Source organism: Podarcis tiliguerta, assembly GCF_965153285.1.
Source record: "Podarcis tiliguerta genome assembly, chromosome: 3".
Classification (NCBI taxonomy): domain Eukaryota; kingdom Metazoa; phylum Chordata; class Lepidosauria; order Squamata; family Lacertidae; genus Podarcis; species Podarcis tiliguerta.
This window is the reverse complement of record NC_139536.1, coordinates 15,975,153-15,989,178: the sequence shown is the minus strand read 5'-3', so window position 1 is coordinate 15,989,178 and position 14,026 is coordinate 15,975,153. Positions and strand designations below refer to the sequence as shown.

General features: G+C 41.3%; 1 protein-coding gene across 3 annotated transcripts in view; it reads left to right on the top strand.

Moving 5' to 3' along the window:
* Window positions 1-14,026, top strand: part of LOC310674085 (heterogeneous nuclear ribonucleoprotein L-like) — a 37,085-nt gene that overhangs the window by 14,382 nt on the left and 8,677 nt on the right. The window contains exons 1-6 of one of the 3 annotated variants that reach the window (XM_083432883.1): window positions 5,217-5,583; window positions 10,099-10,217; window positions 10,661-10,898; window positions 12,580-12,665; window positions 13,343-13,439; window positions 13,528-13,600. In XM_083432883.1, the coding sequence (XP_083289009.1) occupies window positions 5,404-5,583; window positions 10,099-10,217; window positions 10,661-10,898; window positions 12,580-12,665; window positions 13,343-13,439; window positions 13,528-13,600 (793 nt within the window). In that variant the 5' untranslated portion in view covers window positions 5,217-5,403. Of the gene's footprint in view, window positions 1-5,216; window positions 5,584-10,098; window positions 10,218-10,660; window positions 10,899-12,579; window positions 12,677-13,342; window positions 13,440-13,527; window positions 13,601-14,026 lie in introns of those variants that run through there. The other 2 variants (XM_083432882.1, XM_083432884.1) reach the window with 2 other exon arrangements.

Sequence of the window (14,026 nt, the reverse complement as noted above, 5' to 3'; positions counted from 1 at the left end):
TGATTGCTGCAAATACTACTTTTCTACCAGACTGCATAGACAGTCTTGACAGCTGAATGCCCTTGCATGTGGATGTGCATCCCCACTCTCTAGATAGGCAGTAACAAATCTTTATCTGAACTTATATATGAGAATTAATTTTCATTAACGAAAATAAAGCATAGGCTGCAATCCAACCAACCATATCATTAGTTCTGCATTTTAAAAGGAGTCCAGGGCAATTATGCGGTTACACATGGGCATGTGTGTTTCCTTTCTAATTGGAGGGCAATGAGGTGGAAAACATGCAAAACCAAAAGCACTTGCATAGCGCAACTCCGATAAGCAGTATAAAACTTGCTAGAAACCAATAGAAACAACCCCGCTTAAAATTAGGAAAGGGGCATTACTTATTGAGGGTTGCTTTAAAAATCTTCTGAAAAATGGTCCAGATCAAATCCCAATGAACTGCATATAGGAACACAGGAAACAGATCATTGTTCCATTTTTGTTCCATTACAGATTAGCAATGTTTTGGACAGGGCTCTTGCAGCTCGACTTGCACCAAACCAGGGGCCTTCTAAAAAGGGCTGTCTTTGGTAAGCAGAAGCATTCTTTCAGCATACTGAAATTTCACAATCCTAATAACAGAGTGTTTCCGGACGGAGGTTGGTTGTGGAATTGGTGTTGGTCATGCAATACAATTTTTTCACACCATCCACAAGACATAGTCATCAACAAAATGCCAACCTTTAATTCAGTTTCCTCTTGCAGCAGAAAATATGTTAAGTAAAATTGTCTGTTATACACCTGTGGTCAGCGATGATGTGAAGGCTTTTTTTATCCCCTGAAAACAGGAAAAAAAACACCAGTATTGTGATGTTTCAGTGAGCCGTGGTATCTCCCCACATGAGTGCAACCCAGCCATTTCATGTCTGACCAAATGATATATGTGATAAGGTACGGTGCTAAGAAACCAGAGACACCCCCATATTGCTAAATTTAGCTGAGAAGTGAAAGCTTAGCGAATGCTTGTAGAGCTTTTACTGTGCAAAGACCACACAGAAAAACACCAGGCTTTTCTTCAGTTTGGTTTACTGGGGTTCAAAAATCATACAGTTCAAGTTGAGATGCATCAAGGTCCAAAAACTTAGCTCCTGAGAGCAAAATTCAGTTACAAACAGTAAAAATTACACTACACAGTATAATGCAAAACAAAAAGTACAAAAATGTACAGTCCAGCAGGAAATATCAGAAGAGTAGCTGAGCTGCCCATTAGACAGTAAATTATAGCCTGTTCCCAGAGCAGTTGACCTTGAAGTTCAGATAGCACACAGCCTGTAAACAGCCGCTGTGCTTCCAGAACCCAGAGACACTTAAAAACTGCAAGATTTTCTGGTGGCTTCTGCACCTATAAAACTTACTCCTTGACAATATGTGCACCAGTTTTCACTTAATGGAACATCCTAAAGATGTACTGGAATTTCAACAATGCAGGCCAGAGGACCTATTACCTCAAGATCTCAACACATGGAGCTTGTGATCAGAGTACACACATCATGAGTTTTTTTTTTTTTAAATATATTTTTAATACAGAAGTCTTGTGGAAGATCTCTTTGTCAATTGATGCTTCCAGATTGATGCAATTCTTTTTTTTGGGGGGGGGGTGCAATCACATACCAGTAAATTTATGTTGTGCAATCAAAGTTGATTTGAAGATCTTGCGCAACACACCCACTTCCGCTAAAGATCAGACTTTTTTTGCGATAAGGGAGGTGACAGGAAAATGCACTGCTTGACACAAGGTTTTAACTTCCCAGCAATAAATAAGGATGATTGTTCATTAAACAGGTGGTTTGGAAGTGACTGATGTTGAAGAATCACGCAGAACAGCCAACTCTCCTTGCTGTCAAAAGCCTTTGCTCCTCAGTCTGTTGTCCCACCTTGTCCCACCCATGCCAGACTTATAACTCTATTCTAGCTACATGACACTCAAACCTCAGTACTCAGTATCAATCTGCCTTTGATTAAGAGACGTTGAAGCTAAGCTGGAGGTGGTTATTGTGTCATGCTCTGCTGATGAGTTTCCCTAGAGGTATCTGGCTGACCAGTCTTTGAGACAGAACACTCCAAGGATATAGATTTTATCAAGGAAGGCAATTTTTGTATTTTTACAAGTTGTAAGACTGAACTAGCCTATCACACTGAAATCAGTAATTGATGGAAATGTTCAAGATTGGTGTGTTAGCCTCTCCAGTTACAATCCTGTGATGCAGATTAGCCTGAAGAAACACCATTACTTGTCCAAGTCCACTCATAAAGTTCTAAAGTCGAACAAGGATTCAAACCTAGCTTTCACAGATAAATCTAGATTAGTATTCTGGAACTGAAGGTACCTAGGCAAATCTGCTTCCTAGCAGATCACAAACCTATAAGCTTTGAAGCTAAGTTGATGTTGACACCTAAGACCACTTCAGCTAGGCTGAGGTCCATCTTGACCTCTCAATCCCGGGCATTTTGAAGCCTAAACTGGGAAATGTAAATGTCACCTGCATTACTGGCTAAATATATGAAATAAATGGAACTATTTGCAGTCTTTAAATGGTTCTCCAAAACTATCACTTCACCCTACTTAATGCTAGGCCCTAGCCTATCAAATAACAGTAGGTTAATATGTTTATTAGTCCCAACTAGAAGGGCTCCAAGAAGTAAGCAAGCCTTCAAGTTCCTAAAAATGCTTATTAATGAGGCTAAATGCTATGCAAAAAGTGGAGGGAAGTTTATGTTGGTGGCAAGATGAAAAGAACCATCAACACTTTGTAATAACCTCTAAATCAGGGATGTCCAACAGGTTGCTCGCAATCTACTGGTAGATCCCTGCAATGTTTTGGTAGATCGTGGTCGATCTCTGGCTCCCAATCCTCTACGTCGTAAATCTGACTCCTGCCCCACGTCCTCATCTCGCCCTCCATTGCTGTTTGAACTCAGGAAGGGAAGACGGAGCTCCTCTGTGTGGCTGTTTTCATCCATAGCAATGTTTTCATGTGTGACTTAACCCCAACTTCCCTTGCCTTCCTTCCCTACCCCAAAATGGAACTCCCCTCCCCAGAGAAGCCTGCAGCTTAACCCAAAAATGGGGCTTTCCTCCTCCCAAAAAAAGGGTAGATCACTTCCAGATTTTAATTCTGAAAGTAAATCTCAGTCTCTTGGGAGTTGGCCACTCCTGCTCTAAATGAAGTGAGGGAGGTACTGAAATTCTGCACATTTACTTAGAAGTAAATCTTGCAGTAGTCAATGATATTCCCCCCAATTATTTTTATTCTCCAAATTATTACAAACCAAATTAATTTTATACAATTTCTTAAAATCAGGTTTCCCGCTCCTGTTTGAAACATATGAGTGGGATACGCCAGTGGCGCGGCGGCAGGAGGCCCAATTAGTGAAAGCACGCCTCATGTTAAGAACGTTTTCAGATTAGAATGGACCTCCAGAACAAATTAAGTTCATAACCGGAGGTACCACTGTACCTTCAAACAGCCAAGCCCAGTCCTTTCCGCAGCTGACTGATTGCATACTATTAGCATATGTCGGTCCAGGAGCACCTCTTGATTAATGCCAATTGTCCAAATTATAGAGGAACGGTTTAGGGAAGCTTTTAATGTTTGATGCATTACTGCATTTTAATATTTTGTTGGAAGCCGCCCAGAGTGGCTGGGGAAGCCTAGCCAGACGGGCGGGGTATAAATAATAAATTATTATTATTATTATTATTATTATTATTATTATTATTATTATTATTATCACCACAAATCATGCCGGAGACAGAGGCTCGTCCATGGCAGGGACATGCTCCCAGATCGCACCCGCTCTGCCTTTCAAGTTGGAATACATGGGCTTGCGCAGCAAAGCAGGATGCAGTGAGCTCCCCAGACCCCACTGGGGAACATTGCCAGGATTTTTGCCTCATAAATCCTGGCTTTCTCCTGCCTGAACCACCATTGATTCCTGTCGTGACCGGAAACCAATTATCAACGATTCTTACTCCCACATAAATGTGCATAAGCCTTCAGTCTCAACTAGGTTAGGCTCTGCTTGGTGCAGAGATCTCAGGCTGCACCCAAAGGCTACATAGGCCTGCTTTCCTTTCAACAACCAAGATAGAACTAGTATTTTCAAAGGGAGAACATTTCTCTATGCCTGCAGCCTCAGGTGCAACTAGTGTTTCTGTGTTTTAGCACCTAGTGTGACACAGCTTAATTATGGCTGCAAACTTATTCCTGTTGTAAACCCCAGTGAACATTACTTCTAAGTAATAATAATAATTAATTTATACCCGGCCATCTGGCCGGGTTTCTCCAGCCACTCTGGGCGGCTTCCAACAGAATATTAAAATACAATAACCTACTAAACATTAAAAGCTTCCCTAAACAGGGCTACCTTTAGTAAACATGAATAGGCTTCCATCTGTATTAAAACACTTCCCCCCATCCCAATTTAAGATTATAATGAATTGCAGTGGGACTTTCCCCTCACCTTGCCCAGCAACCAGCACTTTCTCACCCTCACTCCATTATTATTATTATTTTTGCATGTTTGTGTTTACACAACATTTAGCCTCATGAAGAAATACGATGAACCTGGAAGTTTGCTCACGTCCTTGTGATCACTCAAAATATAAAATACACACATACAAACACGCAGGCAACTTCTTAAACGCATTCTTGGTGGGGAACTATTCCCAGCAGCACCAGCACCCAAAAAACGTGAGGATGGCTGTTAAATGCTGCCCTCTTCCAAAAACAAATCAATCAGCCAGAGGAATTTGCTCCCCCGGTTGTCCCCTTCCAGACCGCTTTGGCCGGAACCGTCCTTCGCCACCAGACGCTCATACACAAAGCCTGCCTTCACCGCAGCGCGCGCACGTTGCGACCGTTGGCCATAGCAACGGCGAGGGCACGCATGCGCGCGCGGCTGCGTCTCCCTCGCGCTTCTCTCTCCAGTCGAGGAATAAAGGGAATCCAGCGGCAGACTCGGGAGTTGGGAACGAGAGAGGGATAGAGCGAGACATACTGGGGTGGGGTGGGGGAGAGAACAGGGTTTTCATCCAGCCGTGACGGGCGTCTCATTTGTCCAGTCGCGTGTCCCCTATCTTCTGAGAAGCTTCTCCATCAGCCAATCACGGACTTCCAGTTTACAGGTTTCTCCAATCGTAGGACAGGACCTGCGCTGCCCTTCCCGCCCCCCGTTCCCCGCCCCTTTGCGTGCGTTATAGCGGCGGTCTTCTGTGAGGAGAATCGCTCGCGAGCATCACCGGTGCGGGCCTGTTCCGTCGGCCTCTTCGCCTGTCTTTGCGCGCCGCTTGCGGAGCCCCGAGGGTCCCGTATCCTCCCTCACCTCCACTTTGCCGGGGCCGCCGCCGCCGCCATGTCCTCGCCGTCTTCTGGGGAGCAGTACGAGGAGGAGGAGGACGGCGCCTACGAGAGCCAGGCCAAGCGGCTGAAGCCCAGCGCCGCCGCCGAGGAGGGCGAGATCGAGTACGGGGCTGAGGAGGGCGAGAGCCGCAGGGAGAAGGCCGCCCCTCGCGCCGGGGGCTTCTCCGGAGGGGTAAGTAGGGCCGGCCTCTTATAGTCCGACGCGCTGCGAGCGAACGGCGGGTGGAGGAGACCCGCGTCAGCCCGAGCCGAGGTGCGCCTACTCGGGAGTATATCTCCTGCGCGCCTTACTCCTAAGTAGGCGTGTGTAGCGCCGAGAGCGTAATGCTTATACCCGCAAATTGAAGAGGGTTTTATTAAATATATATATATATATATATAGGAGAAACCCAAGTTTTTCTACTAAGTTTTGTTCCTTATTAACCTTATGCATTTTCGTGTTTTCATATTGTTAACCTCCTTGAGATCCTGGGATGAACGGCGGTGTAAAAAATGAATAATAATAATAAGCGTGCATGTGGGAAGAGAACTGGGCATGTTCCAGAAGGATTAGTCTGTTATGGTAAACGACATTTTAAGGTGCGACAGTTTTGTGTTGTTTTTTCAATGTCAACTTGTGGAAGAAGAAGATTTAATGAGCCGGAGAGACCCCTTCGTTGGATGCATCGTGGGGTTTGCCACAAGCCGACTGAGGATGCGTACCTCCGCTTTTGTCCATCAAAGGATTTATTGTCCATCAAAGGATTTATTCTGTTGATTAGTTTTGTTTTTTCTTTTTCTTTTTGATCTTTTTCTTTTTTTTTTCTTTTTTTTTTTTCTTTCTTAAGAGAAACTCAATAAAAAGAATTAAAAAAAAAAAAAGGATTTATTGTGCGGGAGGCAAAAAAAAATAAAAAATTCTCTTGGCTTCCTCTAATAAAACAACGGGGAGAGGGAGGTGTGTTTTCCATTGTTCACTTTTCTGAAGGCGGTTTGTTCTTACATCCCTGAATTGCGTTGTATTTATAACTTCGGCTTCCATTCCCCCCCCCCCCAGCCGAAATGCGGGGAGAGAGAATTGTAGGTGGAAACTGAGTATTGCAACCTCCATATGTGTACATATTCACATGTTTTCATCCCTTAATGAGATAAGAAAGCTGTGTGCACAGGGTGCAGGGAATGATGACCATCTGTGCCCTTTCCTTGCAATAAAGAATAGTATGTTTCATTGGAGGGGCTCTGGCGTCCATGGCTTTTTTTCATAGGGAGCCCTGCAGCGTTTGGCAGGGAATGTATTTGTTCTCTCTCTGTGTGCGTCATACCCGTCAAGCATAGGAACTACACTACAGAGAAAAGAGCCAGAGGGCTTTTGTCCTTTATTAAACAGTTGATCAGCAGTTGGAACAAATAAACCTAAGGAGATTGTGGAAGCTTGGACATTCTTAAGAACAGACTGGACCTGTATCTTTAGGGGGAAATCCAGTATTGTAGGCTAAACCTCTGTTAGGGGCAGGATAGTTGCATTTGGATCATTTGGATTAGCACATTTTTATTAATTGATAAATAACATTGATATAATCCAATTTGTTGGGCATGTATTTGATGTATTTGGTCTGAATTCTTCACAGCCAAATTTAAACTCCCATTTCCCCATGTACAACCAAGGCAGCACAAATAAATTTCTCCGTGTTGAACATTTGTACTGTTACTATAAAAATCCGTTATTGTACTATTATCCGTTATTGTCTTCTTGCCTAAAGCAAGAAGACGCATGTATTGAGAAACATGTAGTGCTATTATAGCTGCTAGTATACAAGGTACTTTTTCATTTATCATTACAACCTCCCTTTGCAGTATGTTAAATGGAGATAAATTTTCTTTATAAGTTGATTCCACTTCATGCTACAAAGTCAGCTGATCTCTGAAGCTGTTTCACTACATATTGCCATTCCCATTTTGTTCATATTCTGTCTGGCTAAGATCATGCAAAAACATTTGCCAAGTTTATCTCAGATTGGGACAATTCAGTTTTGCACTATAATTGGGGTTTAAGAAAGATGTTAATAGAATTTTGTTACATATTATAAGATCCAAGAGTACCCTTCATGAAAACATCAAGGCTCCACTTCCTTCCCTCTACTGTCCATATTTTTACAAAAGGTTTGGTTGGCATCTGTTACATATAAATAAAATTGCTGTTATGAGTATTTAATTTTAGAAATTCAGACGGCATTGCATATTTCACTATTGATTACTTATGTTCAGCTCCTGAGATTTGTGCTGTCTTCTTCAGGAAGCTAAGGCTTGATTATGATCATTCTGCTTAGTTTGTTTGCTATAGAGCCCTGGCCATTATGATGCAGTGTTATTTCATTGGGAAGTGTGCCTCTTGTGGTCTATATGACATCTGCCTGGGTTAGAGTCCATGCTTATAGGAAAATTCATGAACAAGAGAATACAGTACTAGCATTTTAATTTTATATTGTTATGAGTTTGGGGTGGGAGAAGTAGGCTGTATGCTTGAGCCCCTCTTCTAATTCCTGTATCCAGTACATTCATTTACTGGAATATCCAGGCCAGTCTGGTAGTGGCCCTCTAAGTATGGGCCCTTAAGGTAACAAAGGGAGTGGTTCTGTGTCAGAGGACAAATGGGTAGGCCTTCCTCCCTCAACTGCCTGTTAGTTAAAAATAAAAAGGGTCAGAGTAGAGAGTTGAGTTACATGAGCTAGAAGCTGGAAGCAAAGCTGCAGGCTGCAAAAGCAGAGAGAGAGAGAGAGCCATGCCTGATTTCTCCTGGAATCCAAGCTGGTGGCTATGGAAGAAGGAAGACCCTCTTGGGGTGTTAATGTTGTGAACCCCTCATCACATACATGCTCAGGTTGTATATATGTGTTAATAAACCATATATCATAAAGTCACCTCAGTCTCCGCTGTCCCTAATTCTAAAAGAAACATGAACCCTGGGTAAGCACCTGGAATCTTACACTGCTCAGAGAATGGGGCAGTATGCAAGAATATGTAGTGTGTTTCAGATAAATCAGCAGCTTATGATGTGGAGAGATATGTCTAATTTAAAATGATTTATGTTGGATGGATGTTTTGGGATACCTTCTTGGTCTGAGAAGTACAGAATTAAAATTATTTGCTGCTACTGCTGTCATTCTGAACTTGACAGTTATTCAAAATACTCCTTGTGAAATGAAAGTTATGAGTTTTCCATTGTTACCTACAGAAAGGACCAATGGAAGCCTTTTTCTAAGCCAGATTGCTGTTCAGATATAGTTTTTGGGGTGGTTGAGTTTATACCTGGATATGGAAGGGTTAACCCTCCCCTCTCTGTCATGCAATTCCCCAAACAAACCGCAGTTCACCCATTGGAGCCAAGAGGATCCTTATTCAAGCATAATTGCTCTGTTAGTGTGTGTGAGAGAGGGCGAATGGGGTGGCCCAATTCACTGCTTTGCTTCTCCCCACTGCAGACATGTGGTCCCCAAAAGTTAGGGAATGCAACCCTCAGGCTTAAAATGATTCTTCCTACTCTAGTGAGTACTTGTGGAGCAGATTTTGCAGTCCTTCAAAATTAGACTGCTAGGTATGCCTGCCTTCTCTTTAAATGTTGCCATTTTTAATTTGGGGTTTTTTTTGTACATACTGCTTTGGAGCATATGTCCTCTCCCTCGGCAGGAGCGTATGTCTTCTCTGATACTTTAAAAGGAAAAGCAAGCCGTCCCTTCCGGTATTGACACTGTTCTACTTACCATGCATGTTATGGGGATGGAGCAGTGTTAGAAACTGGGATATGAACGCTATGAGCTAAATGGCACCTTAAACCTAGGTTATGGGCACAACAGTGGAATGTTTAGGTGTGCTTTTTTAATAACAAGAACACAAAGCTGGAAATGAATGAAGTGCAGCTAAAATCTTATATTCATTTTTTACATCTGAAGGCTGCAAAAAACACAGCCATGTTTCCCCTACCTGCCCCCTAATATTCTTAAGAGGGCCTCTTCTCCAGTCTTCAGAGTATGACTGGATGTGGGGAGGCAGAAAAAAGTCCTCCTTTCCTTCCACTCTGCAGTTTTAATCTGAATCTTAGGTGCAGTACTGTTCCTGGAGATCAGAAACTGCTCATGCTAATGAAATTCCTTGCTGCAAAATGTGCCTAGAACAAAGGGAGTTTTGAATGCTAGGATGGACTATGGGAACTAGATCTTGACCAGTACTACTCAAGCACTAAGAATAAAATTCAGGGGTTTTTCCTCATCTGGAAAAGCTCAAACTCCTACAGCTCAGTCCTACAAATATCTATTCAAAAGTCCTGTTGAATTTGATAGGACTTAAAGGTATAGGTATAGCCTTACAGTCATGGACTTGCAAACTACCTATGACACATTATCCTCAACGTGTGGTTTTGTGCTATAAGCAGGGGTGAGCCTTGGGATGGAGGAGTTTGGAAAGTTTTGCTTTCCATTAGCTGCAGTCTTGTTTTCTGGTGTAACATAGTTAATGTTAACTATGTTAACATGTCATGGTTTCTGAAGCTGGCTTGTTAAATTAAGCAAAGTTAATGCTAATTACAGTTTCTATTTTAGACTAGGGTTACATTTTGGCGAGTATAAACTTGAAGGTACTTTGTCAGTTAACCATCTATAATAAATTTTTTTATATTGAAATTGGAAAAATAAAGTCTATTGCTCTCTTTTGCTAGGATGCTGGTGGAAGTCATCACAAAGTTTCTGTTTCTCCTGTGGTCCACGTCCGAGGGCTCTGTGAATCAGTTGTGGAGGCAGATCTTGTGGAGGCGCTTGAAAAATTTGGAACCATATGGTATGTTTACTATATATTATATCTTCAGTGACTCGAAATGAACTTCGTAATGCATTTAAAAAAGACTTCTTCAAGGCCTGTACTGGTACTCCTAAATTGAAACATAAGCCTCAAGCCTTGGAATTACCAAATCCTTCAGAAGTTAATTCTGAGGCAAATCATTGTGCTCATCTCCATATGGAAGCTGGGTAAGAGAACACTCTATTTCTATGCTTCTACATTAGATATTTATATACCTTGGCTGCCAACTTGCCCTATTGTTACATGGACACATGTGCTGTAGATTTCAAACAAACTTCCATGGATTTTAAGAAATGTAGGAGATTTTATTTGACTTTGCAAAAGTAATTGTTATTGTAAAGTTTTTTAAGATCAGTTGTAACTTAATGATTTAATGATGGCTTTAAATGATGGCGCATTAACGGTTATTGTTTTTCCTGCAGCTATGTGATGATGATGCCATTTAAACGCCAGGCTTTGGTAGAATTTGAGGATATTGAAAGTGCCAAAAAATGTGTGACATTTGCAGCAGATGAACCGGTATATATAGCTGGGCAACAAGCATTTTTCAATTACTCTACAAGCAAAAGAATTACCCGTCCTGGAAACACAGACGACCCCTCTGGTGGGAACAAAGTTCTGCTCTTATCAATTCAGAACCCTCTTTATCCAATTACAGTGGTATGTCTTAATCTTAAGCATAACTTTAAGTGACTTCAATGCATGATATTTTCCTTTCGAAGAGTTTCTGTCTCCTATCTTGCTCTGATAAACTCTCAGACCCCTTGTTTGCATTGAATGTTAATCTGAACCACAGCTTAGCATGAATGAGCAAATATGCAGACTCCCAGAGAGGAGATTGTGGCTGTGGCTGTTTTGCTTCCTCTCTATGCCATGGTTTTGCTCATCCTGTCATCCAAACCTGGGTTTGTAGTTTAGTGCTCCCTAGACAAACCACAAGCTGTAACCAAGCACTGTTCTATAGGTTGCAGCTTGTCTGGGAGGACTAAACCATGAACCCATCTTTGAACAACTCAGCAGCAGCAGAACAACAACAACAACCAGAAGGGAAGCAAAGCGTCTACAGTCTTCTATACAGGGGTCTGTATGTTAGCTTGTTCATAGAATCGTAGTGTTGAAAGAGACCACAAGGGTCATCTAGTCCAACCCCTGGAATGCAGGATACTTTTGCCCAACATGGGGCTCAAACCCATGACCCCGAGATTAAGATTCTCATGCTAAGCCATGGTTTGGCTTTGTTGAGTGTCAACAAGGTCATATACTTTAATCTTATAATGCAAATGAAAGCATCCACACAGATCTGTACATGTTATTCTTTATTTGTTCCATGCAAACAAACAGTTGGGGAGGCTATTATATCATTCAACAGAGATCTGTGCAGCAGAAGAGTTACTTTGGCTAGATAATTGTTTGGTTCTAATCTAAAGTCTGTGGTGAATGTTTTTGTACTCAACCAGCCCGTAATAGGAAGGAAAAAGGAAGACAATGAAATTGCTTCCTATTCGGCAACATCTCACTACTTATGTTTTTGCTTGGAATTGCCAATCACTTACATTTCTTTACATTATTCCGATTTTACTTGTCATTGGTTCCTGATTTGTACACTATAGTTGTACTTGTCTTAACGGAAATCATATGATACAGTTTTAAATTATACTATAGTATTTTAAAAATGTCTTTAGTCAAATTATTCAAAGACAAAAACTCAATGCAATATTCTATAAACTAGTATATTTGTAGCTTGTCCCAGATCACCCTTCTTTTAAACATGTAGGCATTATTCTATAGGGCAGTTGTGTATGCACCATGATTCATAGAGTCATACTATCTTTGTGTAATGAATAGCATTACCCTAGCACTTTGGTGAAATTCTTATGTTCACTGGTATTTTTAAGGTCTTTTTAAGTTTTAGTGGCTACATTTGAGTGAGCCTTTCCCATTGTTTACATTCTGCTTATTCCCAATTTATAAATGGTATATAGTCTAAGTTAAGAACACAAAAACTTTGGCAATCTTAGTAGTTGTTTGAAGCACATAGAGATAAAACTGAATTTAGGCTTACTGTTTTGATGATAAACTATAGCTAGAACGTTTCTTTACTTTTCTCTTACAGTTATCATATCCTTGCATTCTCTATGTAGTTATATATCTGTCACTGGGATAAATTTCTTGATCTATGTTTAGTACACAAGTGACTTCCTCTAAAAAAAATAATTAGGTCCAAACTTTACCTTGCTTAAAGGAGGGGATTTTGTTCTTATGTGCTAATAACATTTTGAATAGTATTTGCCAAGTAAAGCTTCAAATACGGTATCTGAATATTTCCCTCATTCTTCTGTAGGACGTTTTGTATACAGTGTGCAACCCTGTGGGAAAAGTACAGCGTATTGTCATATTCAAGAGGAACGGAATACAAGCCATGGTTGAATATCCTTTTTGTGGTGACCTGTGTGTATATGCTTCTGAAGATTATGTTCTAGGGATTTCACAGTGGCCTCAATAAGGGGAAGTGTTCCTCTAATGTTAATCCTGTCAGGCAAACAACTGTGCTAGAGAACTAGTGAACTCATCTCTGCCTATTATCTACCCTCTGGCTTCTATCCCATGGTGAGGGCAGTGTATACTATTAACTAAACTGGGGGTGGACAGCTTGTGATCCTCAAGATAGTGTTTGAGTGCTTCTCCAGTCATGCCCCGTCACTGGCCATGGTGACTGCAGTTAATGACCAGAGGAAATCCAACATCAGCTGGAGGGCCACGGGTTTTCCACCCCATATCTGTTCATATTTGACAATGAAAAGATTTTAATGTAGTGCTCATAGCAAGCACACTGCTCATATACTAGTCCTGTTTTAAAGTTGAACACATTTTGGAAATTACTTATTTGAAAGGGTCATATATGCAATTTAAACAGATAGGGTTGCTGTTGATTTCATGTCCTTCATGTATTAGTCATTGACTCATACATAAAATTGGTGTTTCTGCAAGAGCCTTGAGGAACTTCTAGATCTATTGTGTTGTGGTCTAAATTAGCTTAACTTGTGGCTGCTTGTTTTCTTGGTGGGGGCCACCGATTTAAATAACAATCCTTAACATAAAATCAAGTTTGAATCAGTTCTTTGTGCTCAGAAGGCAAAAGCAGCACTCAACGGCGCAGATATATATGCAGGATGTTGTACACTAAAAATTGAATATGCAAGGGTAACGATCATACTTTCTTCAGCTTCTAAAATGTTTTTTGGGAGGAAAGCAGTGATTTAAGACTTGCTGTTTGTTTCTATTTTAACAGCCAACTCGACTTAATGTCATTCGAAATGACAATGATAGTTGGGACTACACTAAACCATATCTGGGCAGACGAGGTAAGTGTTTTGGTAACTGTACTAAATGTGCATTTAAATATATACATATATGCAGTTAGCTTGTCTAATGTGTTAGTCACTTCAAGCCAGGTATTTCTGATGCAGCTCTTGTAATAGGCATCCTGACTTGTAATCCTGGAAAAGAATAATTCAACATTATTGCCCCCTGCTGGTTCATATTGATCTATTTAACAAGGAGCCCACACATGCAAGCATGTTTGCAGTGCAAGGACTTGCATTTCTCCAAGCAGCTCTCACTCTTTGGAGGAGAGGACACTGATGCAGACTTTCCTTACAAACTACAAACTTGCACACTGCTTCTCCACGGGAAGGATTTTCCTCACTTGTTGGACAAGGCATTAAGAAGGATAGAGGACTCCAGCAGGCTGACTCTACACTTCATCATGCACCACATCGGCATCATCA